This window comes from Monodelphis domestica, chromosome 5 (assembly GCF_027887165.1).
Source record: "Monodelphis domestica isolate mMonDom1 chromosome 5, mMonDom1.pri, whole genome shotgun sequence".
Taxonomy (NCBI): domain Eukaryota; kingdom Metazoa; phylum Chordata; class Mammalia; order Didelphimorphia; family Didelphidae; genus Monodelphis; species Monodelphis domestica.
The window spans coordinates 138,683,881-138,702,296 of NC_077231.1; the positions used below are offsets into that span (position 1 = coordinate 138,683,881).

The 18,416-nt window shown below is 34.4% G+C and overlaps 1 protein-coding gene across 6 annotated transcripts in view; it reads left to right on the forward strand.

Annotated features, from left to right (window-relative positions):
• Positions 1-18,416, forward strand: part of FGFR1OP2 (FGFR1 oncogene partner 2) — a 76,461-nt gene that overhangs the window by 54,933 nt on the left and 3,112 nt on the right. For 4 of the 6 annotated variants that reach the window (XM_007503925.3, XM_007503924.3, XM_001362357.4 and 1 more), the window contains 4 exons: positions 1,005-1,122; positions 9,430-9,572; positions 14,357-14,473; positions 17,007-17,120. In XM_007503925.3, coding sequence (XP_007503987.1) covers positions 1,005-1,122; positions 9,430-9,572; positions 14,357-14,473; positions 17,007-17,120 — 492 coding nt within the window. The remainder of the gene's footprint in view (positions 1-1,004; positions 1,123-9,429; positions 9,573-14,356; positions 14,474-17,006; positions 17,121-18,416) is intronic. The other 2 variants (XM_003342000.4, XM_056799424.1) reach the window with 1 other exon arrangement.

Sequence of the window (18,416 nt, forward strand, 5' to 3'; positions counted from 1 at the left end):
CATACTGCTAAACAACAGCAAAATCCCAAATCAAAATTCCAGGAGCTATTACTGGAGAGTTGGAATCATTAGGCTTGGAAATTGTTCCTTTCTTCCTAGTAATGAAGAGGAATTTTTCACAGCAGTAATAGACTAATGTCTTAACTGATAAAAAAAAGCTACAAAATATACAAATAGTTGACTACAATTCCCAATATGTTTTGGGATAAGTCAAAAGTTTTCATTTCAAGACTATAGGGAATATTTTCTTCAAGAATACCACTCTGTTTTATTCAGGTAAGTTGGTAATAAAATACAGCTTAATTTTTAGAATTTATAGCTTATCTTTTCAAGAATAAATAAAGGTGCATGTTAATACAGCTTCTAACAAACTGGAATTAGTTTTGTTGCTATAATTACCTGAAACTCTCATTACTTCTTTCTACCTACTCAACTTAATACTAGCTATTGGTATAAGTAAGTTCTGTACTATAAATAGTTCAGTGAAATAAATTGTAAAAATAGCTGATTGTTTTCAAATTAATAAAAAGAAGAGAACCAGGAATATTTTTTTCCATTTATGTGTATTATAGGAATATTCACATAGAGGCAATGACATAGTGGATAGAAGATGGGATAAACTCTGAAAGATCTGAGTTCTGTCTAGTCCTACCTTCAACATATACTAAATTCATAAGCAAGGGCAAAAGCAAATGGCAAAGCAAAGGCAAATTAACCTCTCAATGCACCAACCAACTCTATGAGTTATGGATGAATTGATAAACTACATTTCTGGAGAGAAGGGAAATTCTACCAGGAACTCCCTTATACCAAAAAAATCACAGCTTGTGACTTCTTCTTTCACTGATCTCAATTCTCCAAAAAAGGATCATTTAGAAAGAAAATTAGTTTATTGATTTGTAAGAAATAGTAACTGGCACCAAAAATAGGTTCCAATTTTTTTAAGTAAAATGAATGAGTTTCTTTTATGAAATTATTTTCCTTCTTCAATCTTTACAAATTAGTATCAAGAAGAAATTCAAGAACTTAATGAGGTTGCAAGACACCGACCACGATCTACATTAGTTATGGGAATTCAGCAAGAAAACAGGCAAATCAGAGAATTGCAGCAAGAAAATAAAGGTAAGTTAAAGTGCTTCTAATTATGGTAAATCAAGAGTAAAACCTCTTTAGTAACTATGAGACTGAATTATTTTCTGATTTAAAATCTATAGTGATTTATTATAAGCAAATACTAACATCGCTAATTATACTTATTTTGCAATTATTTACTTATTAAGAAATGAGTTTTAGTATGTTAAATGTCATATTTTTGTCACTTTTAAATGTACATCTACTTTCTCTCCTCTTACTATTTTTCTCCATTCCCTCCACCTCCCCAGCTTGAGAATACAAGAATTATAATACCCATTTCATACATATGAAGTCATATAAAACATTTCCAAAAGAAAAAAGAAAGAAAGAAATGTTTCAGACTGCACTCTGAGTCTATCATATCTCTATCTAGAGGTGGAAAATATTTTTTCATCATGAGACCTTTGAAATTGTCATGCCTGATCATATTGATCAGAATCACTAAGCCTTTCATGGTCAATTAACTTTACAAGTTTTTAGTTTCTGTGTAAATTTTCTTCCTGGTTCTGGTAACTTCATTTGCATCGTTTCACATGGGTCTTCCCAGGTTTTTCTGAAACTGTCTCTTTTATCATTTTCTACAACATAAAAGTATTCCAATACATTCATATACCAAAACTTGTTCAAACATTTTCACTTTTCAGTTTCTTATAGTTTGACTTCTGACTCCATCAATCATCTGAAATTGTTCTCTCCAAAATGTATAGTTAACTTGTAATTGCCAGATCTAATGGCCTTTTCTCAATTCTCATCCTTGACCTCTACAACATTCAACACTATTGACCACCTTCTCTCCTGGATAGTCTTTCTTTCCTTCCTGGATTTTCCCCTTCCTAGCTGTCTGGTGTGAATCTTAAAATTTCTCAGACTTGTGAATTGAGGAAAAAAAGAATTGAGAATATTCAAAATTTAAGTGCTTCTACTACTAAGAAACAGTTGAGAGCAATTTTAGGAGCAACAAGGTTTTGCAGACAATGGATTCCTTGCTATGGGGAAATAACTAAAGCCCTTATAACACTAACAAAGGATTCGGTTCCTGAACCCCTCAAACTAGAGCCTGAACACTTAGTGTCAGCTCTATCAGAGCTAAAAAAGTCTATCATGTCTGCCCCTGCTCTAGGCATCCCAGATTACAACAAGCCATTTACTTTGTATGTGCATGAGCGAAGAGGAGTAGCTTCTGGTGTTTTAAATCGGACTTTGGGACCTTCTCAGCACCCAATTGCTTACTATTCTGCCCAACTGGACCCAGGAGCAGCAGGAGCACCTCCATGTCTTAGAGGAGTAGCTGCTACAGCCTTACTAGTGACAAAAACTGTTGATCTAGTTTTGGGATGCCCATTAACAATTATGTTCCCACATGAGGTAGAAGCATTGTTACTAAAGCATAGAACACAGGCATTCTCAGATCAGAGAATTACAAGGTATGAAATAACCTTGTTAAATAGTGAAAACATTACCTTGAAACGTTGTACTACTCTTAACCCTGCCACCTTGCTTCCAGATTTACCTACTTCAGGAGAACCATTACACAATTGTGAAACATTAGTGTCCATGGCAGAAAGGCCTTGAGATAATCTCTTGGACACTCCCTTAGACAATCCAGATCTGATCTTATTTACTGATGGTTCCTCTTTTATGAGGGATGGCATACGCTACACTGCAGCTTCATTACCCTCTAACATTAGTGCTCAAGGAGCAGAACTCATAGCTCTGAAGCATGCTTGATAATTGCCAAGGATAAAAAGGCAACAATTTATATGGATTCTAGATATGCTTTTGGCATTTGTCAGTCAGGATACTATGGCTCCAGAGAGGATTTTTAACCTCAGCTGGAAAATCTATAGCTAATGCAGAAATTATTAATGAAGTTCTTTCTGCTCTCCAGCTGCCTGAAGCCCTAGCTGTAGTTCATTGCTCTGCCCATACAGGTGGCACTGACCCTGTCTCTAGAGGAAATGATTGAGCAGTTGCTGCTGCAAAACGATCAGCCATAGAAGGACCTGAATTAATTTTTAACATTAATAACCACTGATGATAATGATGATGATGATGATGATGGAAAAATGGAAACAAAAATTCAAAGCAAAACAGATTAATGGAGTATGGATGTAGTCTGAAGGAAAACCCCTGCTCCCTAGAAGTTTCTATCATCAAATTTGCCAATCTATTCATAAAAATGGTTACTTTGGCACACATGGCATCGTGGACTCTGTTAAGAGAGTATGGATAGCCCCTGGTATAACTACTATAGCCTCTTAAGTGTGTTCAGCCTGCTCTACATGTCAAGCATATAACCAGCATGCATTTTGTGGCAAAGCCTTTGGTGGATGTCCTCTGGCTTACACACCTTTTGAACATCTACAGATAGATTTCATAACAATGCCAAAGGTTGGACGTTATAAATTTTGTCTGGTCATTGTATATCAACAGACCAGATGGCTGGAAGCATTTCCTGCGACCTGAGCCACAGCAGATTTTGTTGCTAAGATACTTTTAAAAGAAATTATTCCTAGCTTTGGACTACCAGCATGTATTGATTCAGATAGAGGAAGTCATTTTACTGATTCTGTCCTAAACCAGATATATTCTTGCTTGTTCCATATCATCCCCAGAGCTCAGGCCAAGTTGAAAGGATGAACAAAGAACTTAAAACTATGATTGGAAAATTATGCACTGAGACCCATTAAAAATGGCCTGAAATTCTCCCTCTGGCCCTATTTTATCTCAGAAGCAGGCCTAGAGGAAACCTACACATCTCACCATTTGAGATGCTTTTTGGACATCCGCCTATACAGGCTAAACCTTTTTCCCCTGCATATACATCACTATTAGGAGGAGATACTACTATTGCTTCCTATATACAGGAGTAACAGCACAAACTACATGAACTTCATGAATCCGGAGCTGCAGTACAAGCCGGACCACTAGACTTTTCTCTTCATGACCTGAACCCAGGAGACAAAGTGTATATTAAGAATTTCAAGCATACTGGAGCAACTCAGCCTTCCTGGGAAGGACCATTCCAAATATTGTTAACTATTCCAACATCTATAAAGGTTGGAGAGAAGGACTCTTGGATTCTTTGCTCACATGTGAAGAAAGCATCTTCTGTTGAGATTGATTGACTGTACCCTATCATATGCATTGGAGATAATAATCCATTGACAAGTGGATGCTGTTTTTCAAAGACACATTGAATTACTGATTTTCCTTATTTTTTATTTTGATTAGAATAATTGATTTTTTCTTTTTTTTTCAGTTCTTGTACTAAAGGTACATACAATTAATATTATTTTTTCTGCAGTAATAGAAGTTTAATATATATATTCTTAGGGGGAAGCTGGGTGGCTTAGTGGATTGAGAGCCAGGCCTAGAGACGGGAGGTCCTAGGTTCAAATCTGGCCTCAGACACTTCCCAGTTGTGTGACCCTGGGCAAGTCACTTGACCCCCATTGCCTAGCCCTTACCACTCTTCTGCCTTGGAGCCAATACACAGTATTGACTCCAAGACGGAAGGTAAGGGTTTAAAAATATATATATATATATATATTCTTCCTATAATATCAATGCATACCCAAAAGCTTTAAACTATGGGAACCTGCCATTTATTGATAAAATGTAATGGAACTGTGATTAATGTTTATGTATGATTCCAGAAAAAGGGATAAAAAACAAGGAGCACAGACTTAACCTGAAAAGTGCCAAAAAGAGCACACAGGAAATACTAATGTGAGACTCGAGGTTGCAACGTTTGACATGTGTTAAGTCATAGGACTTCCTTGTATCTACACTCTTTGCGAAGTACTCATACAAGTACAAAATTTGACTATTATGCTGGCTCCCTATATCCCTGAGAATGACAAAAATCATATGAGGGAATGACACTTTCCTATCAAAATAGAATTCTAGCTCTTTTCCTTTCTTATAGTATGGCAACTTCCTGTAGTCTTGGCTGCAAATGGGTAAGTGAAATATTACTGCATTCTGTCCTACAGACTTATGGGATAGAAATTGCTTTAAATTGGACCTATAAAAGGGCCTATTTTGAATTGTTTTTCTCTTCTTTTAATAATTGACTCAGACACCCCCATAATGCAACATTGCTTGCATCCTGAGCTGAACTGGATGTTTTTTAACACCTACTTCGGGGGGGTTGTATTTTAATTTAAAATCCAAGATTTTTGAACTTTTGTTTGAGATTGTATTTTAATTTAAAATCCAAGATTTTGATTTTTGTTCAAGAAAAGACCTTCAAGGAAGAAGCTTGCTAACTCCTAAATCCAGAGAATATCCAAAGAATGAACTGTTGCAGAAAGATGCCAGAAAACCCACACTACATCAAGAGATCAAGAATGAACTTTGGATATGGTTGATTGAACTGAAATTTGATTGAACATTTATTGTAAATGTACACATTTATGCCAAAAGGGACTGCCCCTAATTTGGCTTTCTGCCAGTGCGCCTAGCAAAACAATGGTTTTGCTTTCTTTCTTTTCTATTCCTCCATCACTACTGTAATTTCCTCTTAGAAAATTGAATATTGTATGCATGTGTAGTTAGAAGTGCATTTAGGACTACAGGATGATTATGTTAAATGATCAAAGGTGGGGGACTAGTCTCCCAATGATCATCAGGGGGGATTGTGAATCTTAAAATTTCTCAGACTTGTGAATGTTAAAAGATTCTCAGACTCTACCTTAGAACATTTGGTTAAGACCATTCCCCATTTTAAACAATGAAGGTACTTGATCAGGAATGTGAGAACTCTGACCTTATTCCACACATACTTAAGCATACTTTAGGGAAAGATAAAATTGTAAACTCCTTACTGAACAATGAAAAAGTATTTAACTCATTTATCATGAGGCAAAAGCCCTTAAGCTAAGTCTATTTTTAGATCTAATACAAAAAAGGTGCTAAGTACCTATAAAAGGTCAAATTAATCACTAAAAGGTCAGGCAACTTGCAAACTTGCAGAGGACAAGCTTAACAAAAGAGGTGTGAAGTTTTAGTCTACCCAGAGAAGTTGAGAACTAAAGAAGGTGTGAATTAAGAATGGTCACTCCTGTGAAAACGTCTACTGTGATTGGTAGATGTGAAAACTTAGGGGAGGTGAGATAGGAGAAAATTCTCTTTCAAAGGAGGCCAGAAGGCCTCTGAAGAAAAATACAGCCTTGGAAGCTAAAGTGGAGCTTCCTAAGCTAAACTGGAGGGTCTCTCTGAACACTAGACCTAGAGTTTTGCTTGGAAGGATCTTGTGGTGAGTGATTAAAGACTGACTGGTCTTTCTTAAGGCTTAAAGCCTAGGCTGGCCTAGGCTTTTCCTACTATTCCCTCTCATTCTGTTTCTCTCCTTTTCCTTAATTCCTTTATTTGCATTAATTAAAATCTCCATAAAACCCAGCTGACTTGGGTATTTCATATTTGGGAATTTTTCCCATGGCAACCACTTTATTTTTGATTTAACACAAGACACTGTCTTGAAACCATATTTTCAAGGTCACAGTTTAAGGCAACCACTCTTTTATCTGTAACACTGGCCATTCCTCATTCTACTTTGCTGAGGTATTATCCATTTCTTACCCTATAACCTTCTCTTCTCCTCATTCTATTAGTAACCTTAGTATTTCCCATGAGTTCAGTTTTCCTCTCCTTACAGATGATTTCCAAATCTACCTGTCCAACCCTAGCCAGTTCTCTTGAACTCCAATCCTGTGTTACTTGAACATTTTGAACTGAATGTACTGTAGGCATTTCAAACTCAACATACCCAAAACAGAACTCATCTTTCTCCCAAAACCCATCTCTTTCCTAATTCTCCATTTGTATTAAGGGAACCACCATCTTCCCAGGCATTCAGGTTCACAACCTCAAAGTCATCCTTTACTCCTTGTTCTTCTTCACCATACAACCATTCATTGATTTACTTCCGCAACATCATTTACATCCACTCACATAGCCACTACGCTAGTTTAGGTCTTAATCAGCTCTTCTCTAGACCTTTAAAGAAATCTCTCTAATTGGTCTCTCTGCCTCAGATCACTCCCACACTCTGGATTATCTTCCACTTTCATGCCAAAGAGATATTGCTGAAGCACAGGTTTGAGGATGTTACTCTTGAGGTCAATAGTGGATTGAAGGAGGATTGGGAGGATTGTGCCAGATGCAAAAAGGAGAAGTCAGAAGAGGGGTAGTGTTTGGGGACAAAGAGATAATGAATTTGGTTTTAGACTAAATTTTAGACCAAAGTGGGAAATGCTAGCATCCAGTTGAAAATTCCAAACTGGAACTCTGGGGAAATATTAAAGATGGAGATACAGATTTGGCAACTAGTACATAGAAATCATATTTGAAGCCATGAGATCACGGAGAGGTGATGTATAGAGAAAAATCATGGGGAACACCTACACTGGAGGGGTGAGAAAAGAATGTAGGACCAGTAAAGTATCAGTCAGAAAGGCTGATAAGAAGGAAAATAATAGAGTTCAGTAACAGAAATCTAAGGGAAATGATAGAGCTGAAAGAAACATAGGGGAAAATATATCAGGTATCTAAGAGGTCAAGAATAAAAAGCAGCATAAGTATTGAATTGGGGAGTCAGAGGAACTACGTTTACATCAGTCAATTAATTCCTTAGTTTCTTCATATGAAAAAATAAGGGTTTTTGGACTACATAATTTTCAAGGTGCCTTGCAGTTCTAAATCTTTTAATACCCAGAGCACTGCTAGTAGAGCCATGAAGTGTGGCCCAGCTGTTCTGGGCAGTTGTTATTAACCTTCTTTGTGGTAGGGAGGCATAAAGGAACAGAAAAAGCATTCTGTGTAATCCAAGGAAGGAAAAGACCATTTCTGACTTGGGAGAAGGAATATAAATGGTATTTGAGCTATGCTTTAAAGGAGAAGTGGAATTGAAAGCTGAGATCCATAGGGCTAGGCATTCCAGGTACAGAAAATTATAGAAGTAAAGGCATAGAGATAAACAAGTACCAGGTGCTTTATAGAATTATTAGAGAATCATCTGAGTTGAAAGAGATTATGAGAGGTAATTTGTCTAATTTCTTAAATCATGTTTTTAATGAATTGCTTCCATATCTTAGTATTTTCAAATCCTTCTTGAACCAGCTTAGGTGTTATCCCTACCATGAATCCTCCCCTGATTTCTCCTAGTTAGAGGTAACCTCTATCACTAATATCTCAATTCTCTTTAACCTTTTTTCTCCATTGATCAGATTTTAACTTGCATAGTCATTTGTATATATTTAATGTCTATTTTGATTTCATTAAATAAATCCCATTTACAAGGTTCCCAGTTGGTGATATCCATACTCAACTTGAAAACTTCTCAGTGTGAGAAGTACAGAGTCAATCCATTCGATTTTTGAATGGCTCTAATTGTTAAGATCTTCCTTTATATTGAGCCAAATCTTTTTCCCTTCATCTTCCACTCATTGGTACTAATTCTGCCCATTTGTACCTAGAAAAAATAAAGCTACTTCTAGTATATTATAATCCTTTAAATATTGTAAAACAGACTGTATTCATTTAAGCTTTCTTATCTGTAAGGTAAATGAGTATGGAGACTTCAGATAGTTCGGTTGGGTAGGAAATAGAGAAAATGGAGGGGAGTTCTGTGAAACAAGATTGGGAAGCAATGAAGGATAAGACTGTAAGTATTTGCACAAGCCACAAAACTTGAATTTCAAGCCAAGAAGATTATATACTAGTAGGAAATAATAGGGATAGCTATTTGTTGGCCCTAATGGATGATCATTCTCCCACATCACACACCTTTACTGAGAAGTTCAGACCTACATAGGGAATCATACATGGGTTATACATGAAGGGAAGTTTTTGTGACTAAGGCACATGCCAAAAAGAGCAAGTCATGCCTCTGACACTACAGGAGCGCTGCTGTCTTCTGGTGATGTTGTTAAACTACTCTCTGTTGACAGTCATATATCTGCTACTTCAGCTATTCAACTATCTTTAAGGTCCCTTAATACTATCCATTAAAAACACTGTGCTTATTAGTAGTAGTAAGTTACTTTACTGCAAGGAGAGGACAGAACCATCAGGTAGATCCTTCAGCCATCTCTACCTTCTTTTCCTATAGTAAAATCATTAATTCATGAGTAATCTTTTTTTTTGGTAGATTTATATTTTTATCAAGTTTTCTTTTTTAAAAAAAGACATCTTGCTTTTTAGGAAATTATTTGTTTTTTTGTAATGAAAGGACTTTGATTTTTTTTTTAATTCCAAAATTTGAATGAAATACATTTTGATTTTTAACAGAATTACGCACATCGCTTGAGGAACACCAGTCTGCTTTAGAACTCATAATGAGCAAGTACCGAGAGCAAATGTTTAGGTTGTTAATGGCCAGCAAAAAGGATGACCCAGGTATTATAATGAAGTTAAAGGAGCAACATTCCAAGGTATTTTTTCTTTGTCTAAACTTTTAAAAATGAAAAGGAAACTCATTGGTTAATTTTATTTGCTTTGTTTTGTTCGGATTTTTAAAAAACACTCATGAATAACAGCAGCCTCATTTAAACATTGTCTTTTCAACTGTGATTTCTCCCATTTCTGTTCTTTATCTGTAAATTTGTAAAGTGTTTCTCTCATTCTTGATCGCCTTCCTTAAATTCTGATGTTCTCTTATTCTTTGTGAAGTATTAAAATGTAGTGTCTTTACTCAAAAATCTGTTTTTTCTAAGATATGAGCATTTAAAGAATATTTTAATCTTATGCCTTTATGTATTTCCAAATGATTTCCAGAAAATGAATACTGAAAATTCTAGAAAAAACAACAAACAATTGAATGGTGACTGATGCATTTTAAACTCTTGAGGTGATTTATTACTACTTATTTTTAACTCTTTAGACAACTTATAATTTATTCTAGAAGAACTTAGTTTACCTGTTCTCAGAATTTAGCAATTAAAAATTCAGAATAAGAGGGCAATTGATCCAAAATTCCTTTAACAATAGCCTTTATGTTACCAAGAAGAAAAAGAGAATTATTGATTAACTTCACTTTCTATTAAGATGAAAAGACAAGAAAGGCAGAAATAAGTGTGTCCTTCTAGTCATTTTACCTCTTTGGGTGTCCATAGCTCTGTTGTCTAAGAGAAGGTTAGGAATATAGACTGGCTAATATTAACCTATATTCTTAAGGGACTCTCTCAAAGCTGAACAAATGAACAGTAAAATATACAAAGGGAAAGAACAGAATAAACTATTTAAGAATTTAGAGCTAAAAGCTTATAGTGACCTATGAATGGGACCACTAAAGAATATACCTATTTCTTGGCACCACATGGCAGTTTTATAAAAATAGACCTTGTATTTGGGCACAAATTACAAATAAATGTAAAAATACAGTAACTTTAAACATCCATTGTGGACTGTAATGAAATAAAAATAGTAATCAGTTTGGAGACCAAAGGAAAAAGATGTAAACCTAAATGGAGATTTATTAATGAAATTCTAAATAATGGGTGGCTCAAAGAACAATTCATAAAAACAGTAACTATATGAAAGACATCAATAATGATAGGCAACCGAAATATGAGTGCTTAATAAGTGTTTATTGCCGACTAAGCTGGGTTAGGATACAACAAATAAAAGAGCTGTAGACCAGTATTATTCATGAATAATTTTCAAATGTAAATTAAATCTTGGACAAAGAATTTTTGCAGTTTTTTTGATAAACCATTCACTGTAATTGAATTAATTGAAACATTAGGAAAAATAGTCATATTTTTAAAAATTTCAAACTGCATAATTATTTTAATAGATTCAGAAAAAGGTCTTGGCGGGGGGGACTAATTTATGCCATAAAAAAAAGACTATGATGTATAGGCCCTGAAGAATCTAAAAATGAAAGCTAGTATTCTCAATACATGCAGAAGTTAAAGCAAGGATGCCATCTTTTCCCACTGTTATTTGACAGTTCTGAAATGCTTGCAACAGCACTAAGACAGAAATGAAACTATTGATATAAAGACAAAGAGAAGACAATATGTTTTTCCTGTTTGCAGATTTGATGTTTACTGAGAATCCTAGTAAGGTAGCAAAAAACCCAATTAAAACAATTCCAGCATACCACAAAACTTTATTATAGAACAGTGGCCATCAAAACCATTTGGAACTTTTAAAAATTAGAAAAGTAGGTTAATGGAACAGATTAGACAAGGAAGAATGGGAAATAATGAAACCCAATAACTCAAGGTTCAATAAACCTGAAAAAATAAAATACTTGGGAAAGATGTTTCTATTTAACAAGAATTGCTGGGAAAACTGAAATTTAGTCTGGTAGAAGTTAGATTTTGACCAATATTTTACACCATAAGTCACAATAAGTTCTAAGTGGATAGCTGACATAAATACTAAAATTTATAACATTAAAAAATGTAACAAAGCTAATCAAATACATTTTATAGGTATAGATAGTGGCTGACTTTCTTAATCAAAAGATCAATCAAGGCAAAACAAAATAGATAATTTTGGTTACAAGAAAAGCTTTTACACGAACAAAAATCAGTTCAACCTAATCAAAAGAGAGGCATTTGGTTGGGGGGAAAAACTCTTTGCATCAAATATTTCTGACTTTGATAGATATGTAGACAACTATCAGTTATATAAGACCAGAAGCCATTCCCTGATAGATAAGTTGTCAAAAAATGTGAACAGACAGGTCAAAAGAATTGCAAACTTGCATCCAAAGGAATCCACCAAATCCCTAGTAGTAAAAGAAATGCACAAATTTCCAAAGATGATAACAGATGGGAATAGTCAGTGTTTCAGAGGTAGTGGGAAGACTGGATCACTAATGTGTTGGTGGTAGAGCTGTGGACTGGTCAACCCATTCTAGAGAGCAACAAGAAATTGTGCAAAGAAAGTGAATTAAAATGACTATTGCCTTTGAATCAGAGACTCCACTCATAGGTATAAATTGCAAGAAGGCCAGTGGCAAAAAGAAAGGCCCTGCTTTCACCAAAAATATGTATAGCATTACTTTTGTATTTGTAATAACCTGGAAACAACTCTTTAGAGAATAACCAAACAAATCATGATGCGTGATTATAATGGAATATTGCTTTACTATAAGAAATAATAAATAAGATTAATACATAAAAGCATGAAAACACATACACACCGAAGTAAAGTTAACAGAACCAGGAAAACTATACACAGAGACTATAACACATCAGTTGAAAACTAAATGCTGTAAAATTATAATGGTCAAGATTGGCCCAAAGAAAAAATGAGGCGTAGCCCCACTTTTCTTTAAATATATGTCCCTCGGATTTTTTTTTAATATTCAGCTAGTTTTGCTGAACTTTTTCTTCCCCATTTTAATTATTTTTATAAGGGATCACTCTGCAGCAGGGGGGGTGGGCAACATGCAGTAGGAAATGTAGGTAACATAAAAAAAGGCTATCAATAAAAATATTCTTTAAAAAAGAAAAAATCCCTTCCTGTATGCAACTTACTTTAAATTGGCATTTCTTGCTTTTCTATAGGTCAGGACCATAGTTATTCAATCAAAATATTAATGATTGGGGGCAGCTAGGTAGCTTTAGTAAATTGAGAGTCAGACCTAGAAACAGGAGGTCTGAGATTCAAATCTGACCTCAGATACTTCCTAACTGTTTGACCTTGGGCAAGTCACTTAACCCCCATTTCCTAACTCTTCTGCCTTGGATAAAATATACAGTATTGGTTCGAAGATGGAAGGTATGAGTTGGGGGGAGGGGGGGGTTGGATGATGAAATTGTCCCTAACTAGGTTGCTTTCTAAACTATGCAACAATTGATGCAATGAAAGTTGTTTCTTATATTTTTCATAGTATTTGAAATATAAATAGTGATTACTGGAATGTCTTTTTTAATTACTAATTTAGAGTTAAAGGCATTAATTTAAAGTATTTGTTATATATGTAACAATTTGAAAATAACTGTACTTAAGAGTAAGAACTGCTCATTTCCAAATGTTTTGCCACAAGGTAGGTTTTGGGGGCCACCAACAGCTCATAGGAAAAAAATCTGTAAAAGTCCTCTGTGTCATGGAGTACTCAAAAATATGATGTAACAGGCAGGGAGGGGGTGGGGGTAGGGTTACAGATTGCATTATGAGGTTAAGAATTGGAAGACCACAAACCTAAAAGCCAAGAGCACTTATGTCTTAATAGCATTTAAATCCCATATATGTAGTTCTTTAGGTAATTTATATTACAAAAAGAATTAATCAGGAGCTCTTATTTAGTTCAATAGAACATAAACTGAGTAAATTTACAAAATACTATGGAATGGTACATTACAACGTTTTATCTAAATATAATCCTTGGAAATTCAAGTGGCATTCTCATTGGATATAAAAAATCCAACTATTACAAAATAAGATAATCCTAAAAGCACATAATGTTTACATTAAGAAAAGTTTAATAGTTGATATGAAATTATTGATAAGAAAAGTGTAATTCCTGTGAAGTCCCAAAATACCTTACATTTTGGAGATGATGTCTCTTGACATCAAGAATCATATTTGACATATTTTGTTCCCCTCACAATAAAAATTTGCTCATGTGGGGGGGAAAAAATGAGTACTAGCAAAGTCTCTCCTGGAATCTGAGATGATGGATGTTCTAATATAATCCAGTAGTGGCTATGAAATAAATAGATTGAATTAAGATTGTACCATTTACGCTGATCTCTTTTTGAACAATTAGACATTCTTTTTTGTTACTATTAAACCCTCCTTTCACTATGCAGAAGAGCTCCTTATACAAAGTCCTGGTATCAGTCATCCATAATAATGACAGTTTCCTTTCTTGTTATTAATTCAAACTAACACATATTGATGTTTCATGATTTTGATTTTTACTCAGAAGGAACAGTCTTTAAAATATCATAATGGCAGCATTTTGGAAAAAGCAACCTCTCCCTTGAAGCTACACTCTGCTATAAATACATGTGCCTACAATTGAGTTTTTTAAAAGCACATATTTCAAAATCAATGGGAGTTGAGAAGGGCTAGTTTTAGCCCAAATAATGACTAATTTGTCATCTTTTTTTTTTAACTGATGTCTTTTCGGGATTCTTTTTAAAATTTTTTCAAGTAATAAAGCAATTGGCTAACACGCATGAACTAACTCATTCAGTTTTTAAATTACGGATCATATCCGTATTAACATTATAATGACTCTGTACTACAGATTGACATGGTACACCGTCATCACAGCCCTGAAGGAATCTTCCTTGGTGCACCTCGACGCATCCTTGAAGCAACTCAACATGGACTGGAGAGAAGGCACTTGGAAGCCAATCTGAATGTACACTAATAAAACAATTGACTTTGGGATTGGTTGGAGGGGGGCCAATGTTTGATATTTTAACTTTTAACATTGAATTTCAAAATAATAAAACTGTCACATTACTAAAAATTAATAAAATGTGCTTGTGACTGCCAAACAAAAGCATGAAAGTGCAGAGTGTAGCTCTCTACTCATTCATTCTCATGATATAATCTGTGCTGTGTATTGCAGAACATGACATATTAAATTTTTGAAGGTATATAATAGCATACGGTAGACTGAGCCTTCAATTTCTTTGCTTTTGTTGGCTGTTGCTGCATAACATTTTAGAGGGTTTTTTTGTTTCATTTTTTAAGAACTTGATAGAACCCTTATTTTTGTACTTCTGGGACATCAAAGGAATCACTTTCTTGACAATAATTTAACTTGATTTATTAAATACTTTTATGAATCAAATCATGTGAACTGAGGGATAATGAGATATAATCATTATTTCAGGTTTTCTAGGTTGCTTCTACATTTTATAGTCATAATTAGATATAGTATTTCTTCCATTGTGTCTTAACTCTTGCTTAAAGGTCAAGTTTTTCATACATTTTAAATGAAGTATATAAGTCCTACATCATAGAAACTATAAAGATTTGAGGAATAATTGGGTTAGAGGTACTTTTACTTTCTCCCTATTTTAAAAACCCATTAAAAGCAGAAGCATTGCCTTCTATGCCTATTAAAAGGCCTGTGGCATTTTCTTTTCGGATGTACATATTTATTTATAGACATGTTTGTTCTGTCATCTTGAATTTCTTTGGTATTTAGCCTCTAAAGTTGTTCTTAATTCCTGTAATTTCATTTAGTAGTGGGTGAAATTATCAAGGTAACTGTGCAGTATAAAGAGTTGAGAACTTTTTAGATGATTCAGCTTGTTAAGTGCTTGGGTTATATTACCATTCAGTTGTACTGCATATCACTTTAGAAGTGCAGTGATTTGGGGTTTGTAAATACTGTAATCTACATAAATGTTGCTTGTAATGGAATTTACTATAGCACAATTTAGAATATTATCTTTTGTGATTCTATTTGGAAGCTAAAGTTACATGGCCCTTACATGGGCTCTCCTTTAAATTCAAAGTAGGTAGGTTTGATGCAACAAACCTTCTAGTTACATGATGCCAGTTTGCTTTGGTTGGTTTTCTGCCGCTACTTACTTCTGAATGTTATTTCATTCTTATCATAGAAGTACTTGCAGTTGTATTTGTAAAGATTTTGAATCCTTTGATAAGTTTGTCATTCAGTCATAGTCCAAACCATCATTACACAATTTTTTTTAACATATAACTTTTCCCACAAAATTAATGGTTAAACTTAGCCTGCATTTTCAGTTGTTCAAGAAAGTTATATGTTTGAGATTCCATACTGTAGATGCACTAATTTTCCCTCTATGTTGCATCAGTTACTACAGTGACAACATTTATATGGTATTTTATGGTTATGTTTATTAAACAAATTATTTCATGTGAGCTTCACAACTCTGGGAAATGGATAATAAAAATATTCCCATTCTATAGAAGATGAAATTGAGTCTCAGGTTATAATAATTAATAGCTGATAGATAGCCAAATAAAGTGTACAAAGAACTTTATGTATATATGCATGTATTCCTTTGAGCCTCCTAAAAACTGAGCTGCATTGGGTACTAGCCTCATTTTATAAATGAAGATTTAAAGCAGAGCTTAAATGACCCACCCCCTAGTTTTAAAGCTAAGACTTAAACTAGGCTTTATTATTCCAAGTTCATTATTCTTTCTTCTAATCATATGGTCTTTTGAGGTAGACATATGGATCATCAGAGCCCCTAGCTTTAAATTCCCATATAGCTAAAGTTTAACTTATCTTAGTGATAAATTACAATTTTATTTTGGTTACCATTTTTAGTAAAACAGTCCCTTTTGGTGCCAATCAAAGATTTTAGCATATCAAAGTTATTCATAAGGGAAAATAATTATATGTGAAATGATGGCTCTCTTTTTTTGGTTTTTAAGATATTGCTGGTCATTTTTTTAAAAATGTGATTGTGACAGCACAAATTTATAAGCTCTAATTTAAAAAATTTTTGCAGATTAAATCATAAGGATTTGGGGGAAAGATAAAAGTATATAGAATGCATATAATAAAGAATATATTTTGAGCATTACCTTTTCAACAAAATTAGTCTACATGGTACTAGAAAGAAAAAAGAAAAAACAGATTTAGTCTTTGTTTATGTAAATAGCAATATGAAGAGTATAAAGAAGTTTGAAAATGTTAAGTCTTTAACCACTTTTTTTTCTGATCAGGTATGGGTTAAGTGAGTTTTGTTGTTTGTCTTCCATTTAAGTAGATGTATTTTAAGTTGATATATAAGTATATGTGCTTGGCACTTTTTAGAATATAAATTTAATATGGCAACACAAAGTAGGGGGAAACTCTGGAAGTATTTAGATTAAGTGAAGAAATAATATTCTGATCTGATATTTTTTTCTCCCCACCATCACCTCCCCCTCTTATTTTTAAGGAATTACAAGTACATGTGGACCAGATTACTGAAATGGCAGCAGTAATGAGGAAAGCTATTGAAATTGATGAGCAGCAAGGTTGTAAGGAGCAGGAACGGATTTTTCAACTTGAAGTAAGTTTCCAAGCTGAAATTGCCAGTGCTTTTAAAAAAAGTGTCATTGGGAACAATCTAGGGTAGCACTTTGTTATTTGATTTTTTTGAAAAATATATAGAGGCAGCTAGGTGGTTCAGTAGATAAAGAGCCAGACCTGGGGTCAGGAAAACCTGGGTTCAAATATGGTCTCAGACACTTCCCAGCTGTGTGACCCTAGACAAGTCTCTTAACCCCCATTTCCTAGCCCTTACCTCTCTTCTGCCTTTGAAGCAATACACAATATTGAAAATAAGATGGAAGATAAGGGTTTAAAAAGAAAAAAAGAAAGAAAAATGTATAGACTCTACTTTTGGCAACTATTTTTTCAGCTACTAGTAAAATCTAATTGGTGCCTTAGGGGTACCTTATATCTTTCTGAAGCTGAACAACTTGAAAGGTGTACTTCTACCAGCTGTTTAAAAATGTGTTTTTGAACTCAAGTATGACATATGCATACATTCTTTTCATAAGAATGACATTGGTGGAAGACATTAAATATCTTTAAATGTAGATTCTTTTCATATATACATAAAAATTTTATAAAACCTAATAGCAGGGGCAACTGGGCAGCTCAGTGGATTGAGAGCCAGGCCTAGAGATGGGAGGTCCTAGGTTCAAATCTGGCCTCAGACACTTCCCAGCTGTGTGACCCTGGGCAAGTCACTTAACCCCCATTGCCTAGCCCTTACCACACTTCTGCCTTGGAGCCAATATACAGTATTGACAGAAGGTAAGGGTTTATAAAAAAATAAAAATCAAAAACCTAATAGCCCTTCTATTTCTAGTTTGGGCTAGTAATAATTTGAAACCACTTAGTAATTCATGGTTGCTGATTTAAAAACCACTCCTGTTTAATTTCACCAAGTCACACACTTCATACTCATCATTATTTTCATAAGTAGGCACAACATTATAAATCTAATTACATTCTTTAATGGGATGTAAATGCTTTTGGGACTTAGTTTATAGCTGCAAAAACCTGTCATTGTTCTCAAATTCAGGGGAATACGTGTCTCATGGCGGGTAACCATTTTGAAACTAGTAGTGTTTAGTGACAGAGGACCACGCACAATTTCTTTCTTCAGTGAGTGCATGTATGTTCTTTGTGCCACTAAAGCAGAAGGATTTAGCAAAAGAGATGATATCAATCACTGAAAATATCATGACTAGAAAAATTGAAGTTAAAAGTTAATCACCAGAAGCAGCTAGGAGGCTCAGTGGATAGAGGAAGAGCCAGGGCTGGAGATGAGAGGATGTGGGTCCCAATCTACCCT